This window comes from Rhinatrema bivittatum, chromosome 19 (genome assembly GCF_901001135.1).
Source record: "Rhinatrema bivittatum chromosome 19, aRhiBiv1.1, whole genome shotgun sequence".
NCBI classification, from domain to species: domain Eukaryota; kingdom Metazoa; phylum Chordata; class Amphibia; order Gymnophiona; family Rhinatrematidae; genus Rhinatrema; species Rhinatrema bivittatum.
The window spans coordinates 40089325-40103449 of record NC_042633.1 but is presented as its reverse complement, the minus strand read 5'-3'; the positions used below and the strand labels follow the sequence as shown (position 1 = coordinate 40103449).

The following is a 14125-nucleotide window of genomic DNA, read 5'->3' as shown; positions in this document are numbered from 1 at the left end:
CGCTGCGCCAGTTACCCCGGGGCAGGGAAGCCGGAGTCATGGGCAGATCCTGCGGAGCTGGGAGAGGAGGGGGAGGAGGGGGCAGCCATCACAGGACGGGAGAAGGGCGCGACCCGGCCGAGAGTAGGATGGGTCTGCGTCCAGGCGGGCACGGCCAGATTTTATGCATCAAAAAAAAAAAAGATAAAGAATTATAACCAGAAAGACGGAAATGCAATTTCCACTGAAGCCCTGGTGGGTTATCTGCGCTCTCCACCAACTATTCAATTTCAAATCCCATTTTTTTGATATGCAGCAGCCGCAGATGTGGACTTGAAGTTTCCTGCCGGGCAGAATTTCACAGAGAGCTTTAACTGGAGAATTCGATTAATTCCCCCCCCCCCCCCCCCCCCCCCGTTATTAGGGCTGGGGCTGGAAATCCTTCCACGGAGGGAGGGGGGCTGTGCCAAGCAAGCTGGCCCCGCTGGGATTCACTTCACTGCCCCCGCGGGCAGATTTCGATGCCGCCCACCGGTACCAACGACGATAGGAAAGCAAAAAAAAAAAAAGATACAACCCCAGACTTGCTCCAGAAAAGGAACTCTTAAAAAATATATATATATATCACGCGGGGGGGGGGGGGGGGTGAGGAATAACGCATGCATGCCCCCCCCCTCCTCACTATGTCACCTTTATAAAGCTAGAACGGGATGGAGAAGCAGCAGAGGGACCAAAATCCACGCCTGCGAGGTGCAACCTTCCTAAGACAGCGAGGCGATCTTTGGCCCCCGAAATCTGAGGGAGAAGTCAGACAGCAGTACTGGAGGAGGAGAGGGGGGAGAGAGGGAGTCTCACCCCCCTATCTCCCTGTACAGGTACAGGGATCTGGGTTTTGCCTACCCAGGAGGGATCCCTCTCCCCCCTACCAAAATCCCGTGACGGTGCCACAGTCCCTCGGCTGAGAAGGGGGAAATTTTCACCCGACGCCCTCCCTGCCCCTCCCTCCCCCTCCAGCAGGGTTCAGGGCTCTCTCCCCCAGACCCAATCCTTGGGGGTATTTCTTAGGTCCCAGCTTGCAGATCCCTGGGGTCACCGGGCGGCTGACCGGTGCTCCATCAACCTTTCCCCTCCGTCTCTCATCCGCTACCCCAGAATTTCCAGGGGTTCACTGGCTCTCGCCTGCGCTCTCGGACCATGCACCGGGCTTGCTATCCCGTCGGTCACATTTTAGGAGGGGGAAGGGGAGTGGGGGAGGATTATCTGCCCTCAATTCACAGCTCTTCCACAATAAGGAACATGGAGCCATGGCAGGAGAAGGGGCTAAAAATCCGATTTTCCAGGCATCCTGCAGGGCAGGGGGACGGGGGACGGAGGGAGACGAATCATTCCTTCCGCCCCCAACTCAAGGAGCGAACCACCGGACCCCCCACCATCTCTTCTGGGGAGCCGGCACGAAGTCGACCCCCCCGCCTCCCTAGAGCGGGGGCAGCAGGGGGCACGACCTGGTGCTGGGGCGCCCAGCGGATGCCACCTGGACCGAGAGCGCAGGGCTCGAGCGCCCACTGGGCCTCCCCCGCGGGTGGTCTACTCTTATGCAGGGGGGGGGATCAAATCGCTGGGAAGGATCCCCCCCCCACACACACACACACACACACACTCCCCAGGGAGCTCAGGGATTCTCCAGAGGTGATCGACAAATCCCGTCACCGCCAGCCGGACCCTGGTTAAAGTCATCCCCTCCCCCCCTCCCATCACAAAGCCGCTAGGAGACTCAGACGTGTAAAATCCCAGCGCACCCAGTTCTGGGAGTATAAAACTAGTCTAGGTCCCGTCCGTCCCCCCCCCCCCCCCAAAAAAAAACTAAAATAAAAGGCAGCCCTGTCCCACTGCAGAGAATTTACCACATTTATTGCCGCCTGCCTCTTATTCCAGATGTGCTCACTTTCCTAACACCTGGCTGCCCCTCTCAAAAAGATTAGCCAGCAGGCGCCTGGCTTTAAACGGGCACCGGCACTCTGCCCCTTTCCATCCCCCCCCCCCCCCCCCCCCCCTGCCCCAGGCATGGGACCAGATCGCTGCTGGCTTGGGGAATAAACACAGCTGTGAGCTTAAGCCCTCTGTTTATCAATAGCCCCCGGCAAAATATTCAGCAGCCCAGGGGAGGAGCCGTGCAGCTCCTCCCCCTCTGCAGGCACTTCCCTCCTGGGAGGGGGTGATCTGGATCACAGCCCCCTCCCCAGATCCCTCACGTATTAAGGACACATATACAGACATCATTTCTTGGTTTGCCTCCCTACTGGGGACATCCGTAATAAACATCCACCCCCCCCCCCCCCGGCACAGAATGGGGAGGGGGCATCTGAGACGTTGCCCTCGGCTCTGCAGGCACTTCCATCCGGGAGGAGGTGATCTGGATCAGAGCCCCCCTCCCCAGATCCCTCGCGTATTAAGGACACAGATACCGACATCATTTCTTGGTTTGCCTCCCTACTGGGGACATCCGTAATAAACATCCCCCCCTCGCGTATTAAGGACACAGATACCGACATCATTTCTTGGTTTGCCTCCCTACTGGGGACATCCGTAATAAACATCCCCCCCTCGCGTATTAAGGACACAGATACCGACATCATTTCTTGGTTTGCCTCCCTACTGGGGACATCCGTAATAAACATCCCCCCCTCGCGTATTAAGGACACAGATACCGACATCATTTCTTGGTTTGCCTCCCTACTGGGGACATCCGTAATAAACATCCCCCCCCCCCCTCGCGTATTAAGGACACAGATACCGACATCATTTCTTGGTTTGCCTCCCTACTGGGGACATCCGTAATAAACATCCCCCCCCCTCGCGTATTAAGGACACAGATACCGACATCATTTCTTGGTTTGCCTCCCTACTGGGGACATCCGTAATAAACATCCCCCCCCCCTCGCGTATTAAGGACACAGATACAGACATCATTTCTTGGTTTGCCTCCCTACTGGGGACATCCGTAATAAACATCCCCCACCCCCGGGCACAGACTGGGGAGGGGGGATCTGAGACGTTGCCCTCAGCTCTGTAGGCACTTCCATCCCGGGAGGTATCTGGATCACAGCCCCCTCCCCAGAACCCTCTTGTATTAAGGACACCTATACAGACATCATTTCTTGGTTTGCCTCCCTACTGGGGACATCCCCAATAAACATCCCCCCCGGCACAGAATGGGGAGGGGGATCTGAGACGTTGCCCTGGGCTCTGCAGGCACTTCCATCCCAGGAGGGAGGGAGGTATCTGGATCAGAGCCCCCTCCCCAGATCCCTCCCGTATTAAGGACACAGATACCGACGTCCGTAATAAACCTCTGAGACTTTGCCCTGGCGCTCCTTCGCCTTGCGCGCGCAGCGGGACAGTCTTACCGCTTGGGAGCTCCGTGCAAGGACGAGGGCCAGGACATGCGCGTCTTCTTCAGCCCCGGCCGGTCCCCGGGGTCCACGGCGTCGGCGCGCTCCATCTGGCGGGCCGGCGGGCGCTCGGTGTCCGAGTAGCCCCGCTGCTTGATCTTGATGGGGGTGCGCGGCTGCCTCCAGAGGTGCTGGGGGGGCTTCAGGGTGGCCGGCCCCTCCCGGGGCACGGGCAGGGAGAGGGAGAGGCTCTTCTTGGAGCAAGGCGGCGGCTCCATCATAGCGCGAGCTGCCCGGGGAGGAGAGAAGGTCACAGCGCGCCTTCCGCCCAGGTCAGCATCGCGCGAAAGGACCGGCGGAGTCCGATTATTGCTGCCGAGAGGTTTCACGGAGCGAAACGTCCGCTTATTGCGAGGGGAGGGGGGGCCCGGGGTCCGAGGCTGCGCGCGCGCTCTCTGCCCTCCCCGGATCGCGGGCGCCTTTGCGCGGGCAGTGGTGGGGAGGGAAGCCCGGAGCTTCTCTCTCACAAGGGAGGGGAGATCGCCGGTCAGTCCCGCACCGCCTCCCTTGTTGTTTTTTTTTTTGGTGCAAAAAGCCACCACCCCTCCTCCTCCTCTCCCCTCCCCGCCCCCTCACGCCGAGATGTGCGGCGGCATCCGAGGCAGAGAGCTCATTCCCTCAGGGCTGCTGCCGCCGCCGCGATCGCGCCCCCCTCCCCTCCCCCTCCGGCCGGTTCGAGCCACTTTCCTCTCCCCCCCCCCTCCCCCTCAATGCGGCGGCCCCCGGAGCCGCTCAGCGGGGCGGCTTCCCGTGCCGGGGCTTCGCCTGGGTGGCAGCGGCGAGGCGGCCCCGCTCCGCACGCATCTTTCCAGCCGATCTCCGGGGAGGGGGAGGGGGGGTAATGCACGGGCCCCTCCCGATGCCGAGGGAATCTCTTCTGCCGCTGCCCCCTCCGTGCAGCCAAGTCCTGTGCAGCCGACAGCTCGGGCAAGAAGAAGAGGAGGAGGAGAAGGGAGGGAGGGGGAGAGAGAAAGAGAGGGAGAGAGAGGGAGGGAGCGGAGCGGGACCACGTGCCGCCCCCCTGTTTATTTTTCTTATTTCATCATCATGATAATAAAAGCCCGGCCTGCCATTGGTGCGCATCCTGCAAGCCGGGCTCGTGCTCCGCCCACCAGGGGCCAATCGCGAGAAGGGGGGGGGGGGCGGCGCCAGCGCCCCCGGGACCCGACACTAGGATGGAACGTGGAGGGGCTGAGGGTTCCAAGGTGCGCGGAGGAGGCGCCAGGGGAGTTAACCCCCACCCCCGCGCTGCCCCCCCCCCTCCCCTCAGGCTTGTCCCGTGCATCAAGTGACGGGGCTAGGGTGGAGGATGCTACAAGGAAAGGGAGGGAGCGCTCCCCACCCGCCCACTGCTCCCCATAAGCCACAGCAATGCATGCCTGATAGGACGGGCAGGGGGGGGGGATTGCCCCCCTCCCCCGCCCCCGAAATCTGCCTCCCTTTTGCTTGCCCACCGAAAACACAACGGGGGGGGGGGGGGGGGAGCTTGCCTGAAGCTGCATCTATGAAAACCATCAGCTGTTCACCCCCCAAAAACGATCAGTTTGACCTCTGACAAATCCCTTCATCTCCCTGTGCCCCCTGGCATAGGCAGAACTGAGTTTTTGGGTGGGCACAAGGTTAACATGGGGGTGGGCTGAGGGCACCCAGGGCTGAGAGTCACTCCTTGTATTCTCACTGATAAATAGCGCCAGGTACTGCACCCTACAGAGGCTTCCTAAGTAGTTTGCAGCAACAGCCATTATTATGCATCTTGCATGAAACTTTTAAAGCATCCTACCTCCATCATTTCAAGCACTTACCAGCATTGAAAATTCCTTATTAATCCGTCTTAATTTAATTTTATATGTATTGCACTTTATAAATGCACAAGTAGATCATGTAAAAAGCAAAGAAAACAAACAGAGCCAATCAATCATGTGATAAAACAAAAATCAATGTATTCTTTCATGAATCCTCTCTGCAGAAAGCCAGAAATCATCATAACTACAATAAAATGGAATTAATCATCATCAGAACAGTTACAGAGCAGAGCTGCAACAATTCCTAATACAACCAAACAGGCACAAAATATTCCAATGCTGCAGTCACCTCAGCGAACAATAATAGTCCTCCACTGCTAAACCTTTTGTGAAGTGACACAAACCCCTGCAAAGAAAGAGACCTCTCGAACCCCGCCACACCGACTCTCAGGACTCAAATAACAGCAACCTTAGGAAAAAGCAGCAATGCAAATACTACACCAGGCCCTAGAACATTAATACACCACCTAAGCTGGACTGCTACAGAGAAACTGCGCACTGGCAGAAATACTGCACTTCAGTCACACACACACACCCCTACCTAATATACAAATTAGGAACAGAAACATGCAGACAAAACCAAAATAGAAAACCTCTGAACAGTGGAATACTGAAGAAACAGCAAAACAGGAAAACATAAGAAATGCACATTCCCAAAGCTGGCAGATTCCAATTGCTAAAATCTCAAACTAAGTTTCCTTTTCTTTTTTTTACCTTTCCTGTCTGATCTTTGTATTTTTTCTAATCAGTTGGTCCAGGTCTCTTTTTTCCTAATTCCATTTCTGGGTATCTTCTTGTTCTATTTCTTCCCTTCCTCTCTCTCTCTCTCTCTCACACACACACATGCTCTGCCACACACACACACACACACACACACACTCTCTCTCTCTACCAATCACACACACACACACACACAGTCTCTCTCTCTCTACCACAAACACCAGCTCTCACTCTCTCACACCCCTCTCAGGCTCCCATTCTCTCTCTCACTCACACACACACACATATATCTAGGGGCCCATTCTCACCCCCACATACACAGGGCTTTTTTCATTAGGCAGAGCCAAATTCCTACTTCTGCTGCTGGAGGGATGGGATCCCACGATGGCATTACTCTATTAGACAGCCCTGGATGGCTGGGCCTGAACCCAAAGTGGGTGGGCCATTGCCCTTCCCTAGCTAAACCACTGCTGTGCCTCAGTTCTAATCCCCGGCTCTGTCACTGACTCTCTGTGTGTGACCTCAGGGGGAGTCACTTTATCCCCCTGTGCCTCAGCTCTAATCCCCGGCTCTGTCACTGACTCTCTGTGTATGACCTCAGGGGGAGTCACTTTATCCCCCTGTGCCTCAGCTCTAATCCCCGGCTCTGTCACTGACTCTCTGTATGTGACCTCAGGGTGAGTCACTTTATCCCCCTGTGCCTCAGCTCTAATCCCCGGCTCTGTCACTGACTCTCTGTGTGTGACCTCAGGGTGAGTCACTTTATCCCCCTGTGCCTCAGCTCTAATCCCCGGCTCTGTCACTGACTCTCTGTGTGAGACCTCAGGGGGAGTCACTTTATCCCCCTGTGCCTCAGCTCTAATCCCCGGCTCTGTCACTGGCTCTAATCCCTGCTCTGTCACACACCCACCTAACTTTCCAAATGTCCTCGGACACTTGTCCTCAGGTCCCCTTGCCATGGGAGTAACGTTATTATGAAGGCTGCTCCTGCCGGCCCAGAATTATTTTACTGTCATTAATGATGGTGAGCGGCAGCATTAAGTTTACAAAATTCAAATGGTTGACAAGTACAACAAAAGCTGATCAAAACAGTAGGGATGTGCAGAGCAAAATTTTATGTTCATATTTTTTATGTCCGAAAGGGGGTCCCACTTGCGGCCAATATGGACATAAAAAAAATCCAATGAGTTGGGTATATGTACATATGTGCAAAAAAAAAAATTTAAACCCCCTCACCCTCCTTAATCCCCCCCCCAGACTTACCACAACTCCCTGGTGATCGAGCGAGGAGTGAGGACGTCATTTCTGCAATCCTTGGCGAGAAGCATGTGACGTCGGTGGCACGTCGAGTGACGCGGCGTCACGTGATTCCCGGCTCGTTCGGCCCAAAAAGAACTTTTGGCCAGCTTGGGGGGGCCTCCTGACCCCCCCAAGCTGGCCAAAAGTTCTTTTTGGGCCGAACGAGCCGTCCGGCGCGAACTCGCCGGGAATCACGTGACGCCGGCGTCACTCAACATGCCGCCGACGTCACATGCTTCTCGCCAAGGATTGCAGAAATGGCGTCCTCACTCCTCGCTCCATCACCAGGGAGTTGTGGTAAGTCGGGGGGGGGGGGGGGGGATTAAGGAGGGTGAGGGGGTTTATATTTTTATTTTGGCTCAACAATCGCGATTTCCCACATATCGAACATATCTATGTTCGATATGTGGGAAATCCGATCGTTTATGTCGAATCAATTTTTTAAGTAAAAAAAAAATATGAGTTGCGTTTTACTAATGCGGTCAATCCGAATGCACACCCCTACAAAACAGGTCCACGGCCCATGGGGCGGCCGGCTCGAGTCCTGATTTACCCCCCCCAAGTGCACATTCCTCCTGCAAAAGCAGGAAAACCAGCGCATGCCCCTGCAAGCCGACCCCCTTTGCACCCCCTGCCCCAGCTGTGATGACAACTACCCACATTCCTGCCCGGGGGATACGGGGGAGGCGGGGGGGGGGGAGGGATGGCGCTGTGGGGCAGCTCCATCACTTGAGGGTCGGCTCCTTTCAGTCGTTCACGGGAGAGGGGCAAGGACCCTGGGATGGGGGATTACTGGCACCTCTACCCACCCCCCACTGCTGGCATAAACAGCAGCCCAGGAGGTCAGAAGCTTTAACCAGCGCCTGGGGGGGGAGGGGGGGCATCACATCTTTCACAGGATGGGGTGCAGGCTCCTTGCAGGCCCTCGGAGCTGATGGGGGCTCTGCTGTTTCCCATCCCGGTCAGGGGAGATTTGAAGCTCCGCCTCATCACGTCCTCGGGCTGCTCCAGCCATCAAGGCTCCAAAACTCTTAGGGATCTCAAGACGAGTCCAGCATGGCCTGAGCTTTACTATAATTAATTACATTTCCATCTTCCCACTTTCTCCACCTGTGCTGCCTTTCCCTGGACCCCGGGCAGGAGGTAAAAGCAGAGGGGATTATGGGCCGAAAAAAAAGTGATCCAATAGGGAAAGAGTACACAGAGGTCGGGGAAAAAAAAATAATCCCCCATCAAACAGAATATTGCAGTTGCTAAGCATTAGGGATGTGAATCGTGTCCTCGATCGTCTTAACGATCGATTTCGGCTGGGAGGGGGAGGGAATCGTATTGTTGCCGTTTGGGGGGGTAAAATATCGTGAAAAATCGTTAAAAATCGTTAAAAATCGAAAAATCGAAAAACCGGCACATTAAAACCCCCTAAAACCCACCCCCGACCCTTTAAATTAAATCCCCCACCCTCCCGAACCCCCCCCCAAATAACTTAAATAACCTGCGGGTCCAGCGGCGGTCCGGAACGGCAGCGGTCCGGAACGGGCTCCTGCTCCTGAATCTTGTCGTCTTCAGCCGGCGCCATTTTCCAAAATGGCGCCGAAAAATGGCGGCGGCCATAGACGAAAAAGATTGGACGGCAGGAGGTCCTTCCGGACCCCCGCTGGACTTTTGGCAAGTCTCATGGGGGTCAGGAGGCCCCCCACAAGCTGGCCAAAAGTTCCTGGAGGTCCAGCGGGGGTCAGGGAGCGATTTCCCACCGCGAATCGTTTTCGTACGGAAAATGGCGCCGGCAGGAGATCGACTGCAGGAGGTCGTTCAGCGAGGCGCCGGAACCCTCGCTGAACGACCTCCTGCAGTCGATCTCCTGCCGGCGCCATTTTCCGTACGAAAACGATTCGCGGCGGGAAATCGCTCCCTGACCCCCGCTGGACCTCCAGGAACTTTTGGCCAGCTTGTGGGGGGCCTCCTGACCCCCACGAGACTTGCCAAAAGTCCAGCGGGGGTCCGGAAGGACCTCCTGCCGTCCAATCTTTTTCGTCTATGGCCGCCGCCATTTTTCGGCGCCATTTTGGAAAATGGCGCCGGCTGAAGACGACAAGATTCAGGAGCAGGAGCCCGTTCCGGACCGCTGCCGTTCCGGACCGCCGCTGGACCCGCAGGTTATTTAAGTTATTGGGGGGGGGGTTCGGGAGGGTGGGGGATTTAATTTAAAGGGTCGGGGGTGGGTTTTAGGGGGTTTTAGTGTGCCGGCTCACGATTCTAACGATTTATAACGATAAATCATTAGAATCTGTATTGTATTGTGTTCCATAACGGTTTAAGACGATATTAAAATTATCGGACGATAATTTTAATCGTCCTAAAACGATTCACATCCCTACTAAGCATGAACCTGGCCCAAAAAGTAAGGAGCCAGCGAAGAGAACAAGGGAGAGAGTCCCTCACGCAGACAGAACCCGACGACTTCCCCCCTGCGTAGAGAAATGAAACCCAGGGTGCAGCCGTACAGTGACTGGCTCTGAAAGGAATGGGCTGCCGGAGGACATGATGAAGGCAGATACAATCGCAGGGTTTAAAAGAGGCTTGGACAAGTTCCCGGAGGAAAAGTCCATAAAAGATTAGCAGCAAGGTAGACTTGGGAAAGCCAGCGCTCAGCCCTGGGAGGCAGCAACAACCGATGAATCCTATCCTGGGTACTTTCTAGAGATCCAGATTGGGGACAGTCACAGGAGGAGGGGCTCGATGGGTGCTGGGTGTAACCCGGCACTTCTTATGTACGGGATGAAGGGCTCGATGGGTGCTGGGTGTGACCCGGCACTTCTTATGTACGGGATGAGGGGCTCGATGGGTCCTGGGTGTGACCCGGCACTTCTTATGTTCTTATGTACGGGATGAGGGGCTCGATGGGTCCTGGGTGTGACCCGGCACTTCTTATGTTCTTATGTACGGGATGAGGGGCTCGATGGGTCCTGGGTGTGACCCGGCACTTCTTATGTTCTTATGTACGGGATGAGGGGCTCGATGGGTCCCGGGTGTGACCCGGCACTTCTTATGTTCTTATGTACGGGATGAGGGGCTCGATGGGTCCCGGGTGTGACCCGGCACTTCTTATGTTCTTATGTACGGGATGAGGGGCTCGATGGGTCCCGAGTGTGACCCGGCACTTCTTATGTTCTTATGTACGGGATGAGGGGCTCGATGGGTCCCGGGTGTGACCCGGCACTTCTTATGTTCTTATGTACGGGATGAGGGGCTCGATGGGTCCTGGGTGTGACCCGGCACTTCTTATGTTCTTATGTACGGGATGAGGGGCTCGATGGGTCCTGGGTGTGACCCGGCACTTCTTATGTTCTTATGTACGGGATGAGGGGCTCGATGGGTCCTGGGTGTGACCCGGCACTTCTTATGTTCTTATGTACGGGATGAGGGGCTCGATGGGTGCTGGGTGTGACCCGGCACTTCTTATGTTCTTATGTACGGGATGAGGGGCTCGATGGGTCCTGGGTGTGACCCGGCACTTCTTATGTTCTTATGTACGGGATGAGGGGCTCGATGGGTCCCGGGTGTGACCCGGCACTTCTTATGTTCTTATGTACGGGATGAGGGGCTCGATGGGTCCCGGGTGTGACCCGGCACTTCTTATGTTCTTATGTACGGGATGAGGGGCTCGATGGGTCCTGGGTGTGACCCGGCACTTCTTATGTTCTTATGTACGGGATGAGGGGCTCGATGGGTCCTGGGTGTGACCCGGCACTTCTTATGTTCTTATGTACGGGATGAGGGGCTCGATGGGTCCTGGGTGTGACCCGGCACTTCTTATGTTCTTATGTACGGGATGAGGGGCTCGATGGGTCCTGGGTGTGACCCGGCACTTCTTATGTTCTTATGTACGGGATGAGGGGCTCGATGGGTCCTGGGTGTGACCCGGCACTTCTTATGTTCTTATGTACGGGATGAGGGGCTCGATGGGTCCTGGGTGTGACCCGGCACTTCTTATGTTCTTATGTACGGGATGAGGGGCTCGATGGGTCCTGGGTGTGACCCGGCACTTCTTATGTTCTTATGTACGGGATGAGGGGCTCGATGGGTCCTGGGTGTGACCCGGCACTTCTTATGTTCTTATGTACGGGATGAGGGGCTCGATGGGTGCCGGGTGTGACCCGGCACTTCTTATGTTCTTATGTACGGGATGAGGGGCTCGATGGGTCCCGGGTGTGACCCGGCACTTCTCATGTTCTTATGTACGGGATGAGGGGCTCGATGGGTCCCGGGTGTGACCCGGCACTTCTCATGTTCTTATGTACGGGATGAGGGGCTCGATGGGTCCCGGGTGTGACCCGGCACTTCTCATGTTCTTATGTACGGGATGAGGGGCTCGATGGGTCCCGGGTGTGACCCGGCACTTCTCATGTTCTTATGTACGGGATGAGGGGCTCGATGGGTCCCGGGTGTGACCCGGCACTTCTCATGTTCTTATGTACGGGATGAGGGGCTCGATGGGTCCCGGGTGTGACCCGGCACTTCTCATGTTCTTATGTACGGGATGAGGGGCTCGATGGGTCCCGGGTGTGACCCGGCACTTCTTATGTTCTTATGTACGGGATGAGGGGCTCGATGGGTCCCGGGTGTGACCCGGCACTTCTTATGTTCTTATGTACGGGATGAGGGGCTCGATGGGTCCCGGGTGTGACCCGGCACTTCTTATGTTCTTATGTACGGGATGAGGGGCTCGATGGGTCCCGGGTGTGACCCGGCACTTCTTATGTTCTTATGTACGGGATGAGGGGCTCGATGGGTCCCGGGTGTGACCCGGCACTTCTTATGTTCTTATGTACGGGATGAAGAGCTCGATGGGTCCCGGGTGTGACCCGGTACTTCTTATGTTCTTATGTACGGGATGAAGAGCTCGATGGGTCCTGGGTGTGACCCGGTACTTCTTATGTTCTTATGTACGGGATGAGGGGCTCGATGGGTCCTGGGTGTGACCCGGCACTTCTTATGTTCTTATGTACGGGATGAGGGGCTCGATGGGTCCCGGGTGTGACCCGGCACTTCTTATGTTCTTATGTACGGGATGAGGGGCTCGATGGGTCCCGGGTGTGACCCGGCACTTCTTATGTTCTTATGTACGGGATGAGGGGCTCGATGGGTCCCGGGTGTGACCCGGCACTTCTTATGTTCTTATGTACGGGATGAGGGGCTCGATGGGTCCCGGGTGTGACCCGGCACTTCTTATGTTCTTATGTACGGGATGAGGGGCTCGATGGGTCCCGGGTGTGACCCGGCACTTCTTATGTTCTTATGTACGGGATGAGGGGCTCGATGGGTCCTGGGTGTGACCCGGCACTTCTTATGTTCTTATAGGTACTTTCTTTGAGCAATTTTAAGAATGTGTGTGATGGGGGAAGGGTGTGCATTACAGGACACCATGACCTTTAAAATGAACCTCTCCCTTTTCACCACCTGACAGCACAGAATGCCAGCATGTACGGGCATGCCAGACTATAACCGTTCTACCATCTATCTTGCAAAACTGTGCGATGCCAGAAAGCAAGCAGATGCTAACTAGTCCTCAGGCACCTCTTCTTGGCCTGTCTGGTTTTCAGGATGTGCCTAGGATTCATTGGTCTACAAAAACCTGGTTCTCCAACCCAAGGTCTGCAAATCATTAGCTCAGTGTGCTGCAGCAGTCAAAAAAGCAAACAGAATGTTAGGAATTATTAGGAAGGGAATGGTGAATAAAAAGGAAAATGTCATAATGCCTCTGTATCGCTCCATGGTGAGACCGCACCTTGAATACTGTGTAAAATTCTGGTCGCCGCATCTCAAAAAAGATATAATTGCGATGGAGAAGGTACAGAGAAGGGCAACCAGAATGATAAGGGGAATGGAACAGCTCCCCTATGAGGAAAGACTAAAGAGGTTAGGGCTGTTCAGCTTTGACAAGAGATGACTGAGGGGGGATATGATAGAGGTCTTTAAGATCATGAGAGGTCTAGAAAGGGTAGATGTGAATCGGTTATTTACACTTTTGGATAATAGAAGGACTAGGGGGAAGTCCATGAAGTTAGGAAGTAGCACATTTAAGACTAATTGGATAAAATTCTTTTTCACTCAACGCACAATAAAGCTCTGGAATTTGTTGCCAGGGGATGTGGTTAGTGCAGTTAGTGTAGCTGGGTTTAAAAAAGGATTGGATAAGTTCTTGGAGGAGAAGTCCATTACCTGCTATTAAGGTCACTTAGAGAATAGCCACTGCCATTAGCAATGGTTACATGGAATAGACTTAGTGTTTGGGTACTTGCCAGGTTCTTATGGCCTGGTTTGGCCTCTGTTGGAGACGGGATGCTGGGCTTGATGGACCCTCGGTCTGACCCAGCATGGCACGTTCTTATGTTCTTATGAGAGCCACTCCCACAGAGGAAAGGCCCTTCTGGCTAGTTGCCTCTGCAATAGCCCTAGGGACATTTTCCGTCCAGTCCATCCCACTGTACCACCCTGTAGTAAGAAACAGAGACCCCTGCATCACGGGCGTCGCTCTCCTCAAAATGTCGGTGACTCAGACGGCCGGAGGCACACGGCACGCCGGCGGCCTTGGACCGGTTTGTCGTGGCAAAGGATTCCTCGCCTCGCCCCGATCACTCACAGGGAGCTGCAGGCGGGATTTAGACTCTCCCTTCCCCTTCCTCTCCCCCGCCAAAAATATTAGGGGGCATGCACCCAGTGTTTCATGCCCACCCACGCCCGTCTCTCTCCGTGGCGCGACGGCTACCCGACGCCCCCGGCACGACCGTTCCAGGCGAAACCTTTCCTTCTCCCTCCACGCAAACACGCACGCACGAAGGGAGGAGCGCGCAGTCTCAGGTTTCGGAGGGAAGCGAC

The 14125-nt window shown here is 55.4% G+C and overlaps 1 protein-coding gene across 2 annotated transcripts in view; it reads right to left on the bottom strand.

The window, feature by feature from the left end:
• Positions 1 to 14125, bottom strand: part of PDE4A (phosphodiesterase 4A) — a 246378-nt gene that overhangs the window by 120760 nt on the left and 111493 nt on the right. The window contains exon 1 of one of the 2 annotated variants that reach the window (XM_029585245.1): positions 3384 to 3959. The exons of the other annotated variant lie outside the window; for it this stretch is intronic. Coding sequence (XP_029441105.1) covers positions 3384 to 3649 — 266 coding nt within the window. The 5' untranslated portion in view covers positions 3650 to 3959. Of the gene's footprint in view, positions 1 to 3383; positions 3960 to 14125 lie in introns of those variants that run through there. 2 annotated transcript variants of the gene reach the window in all.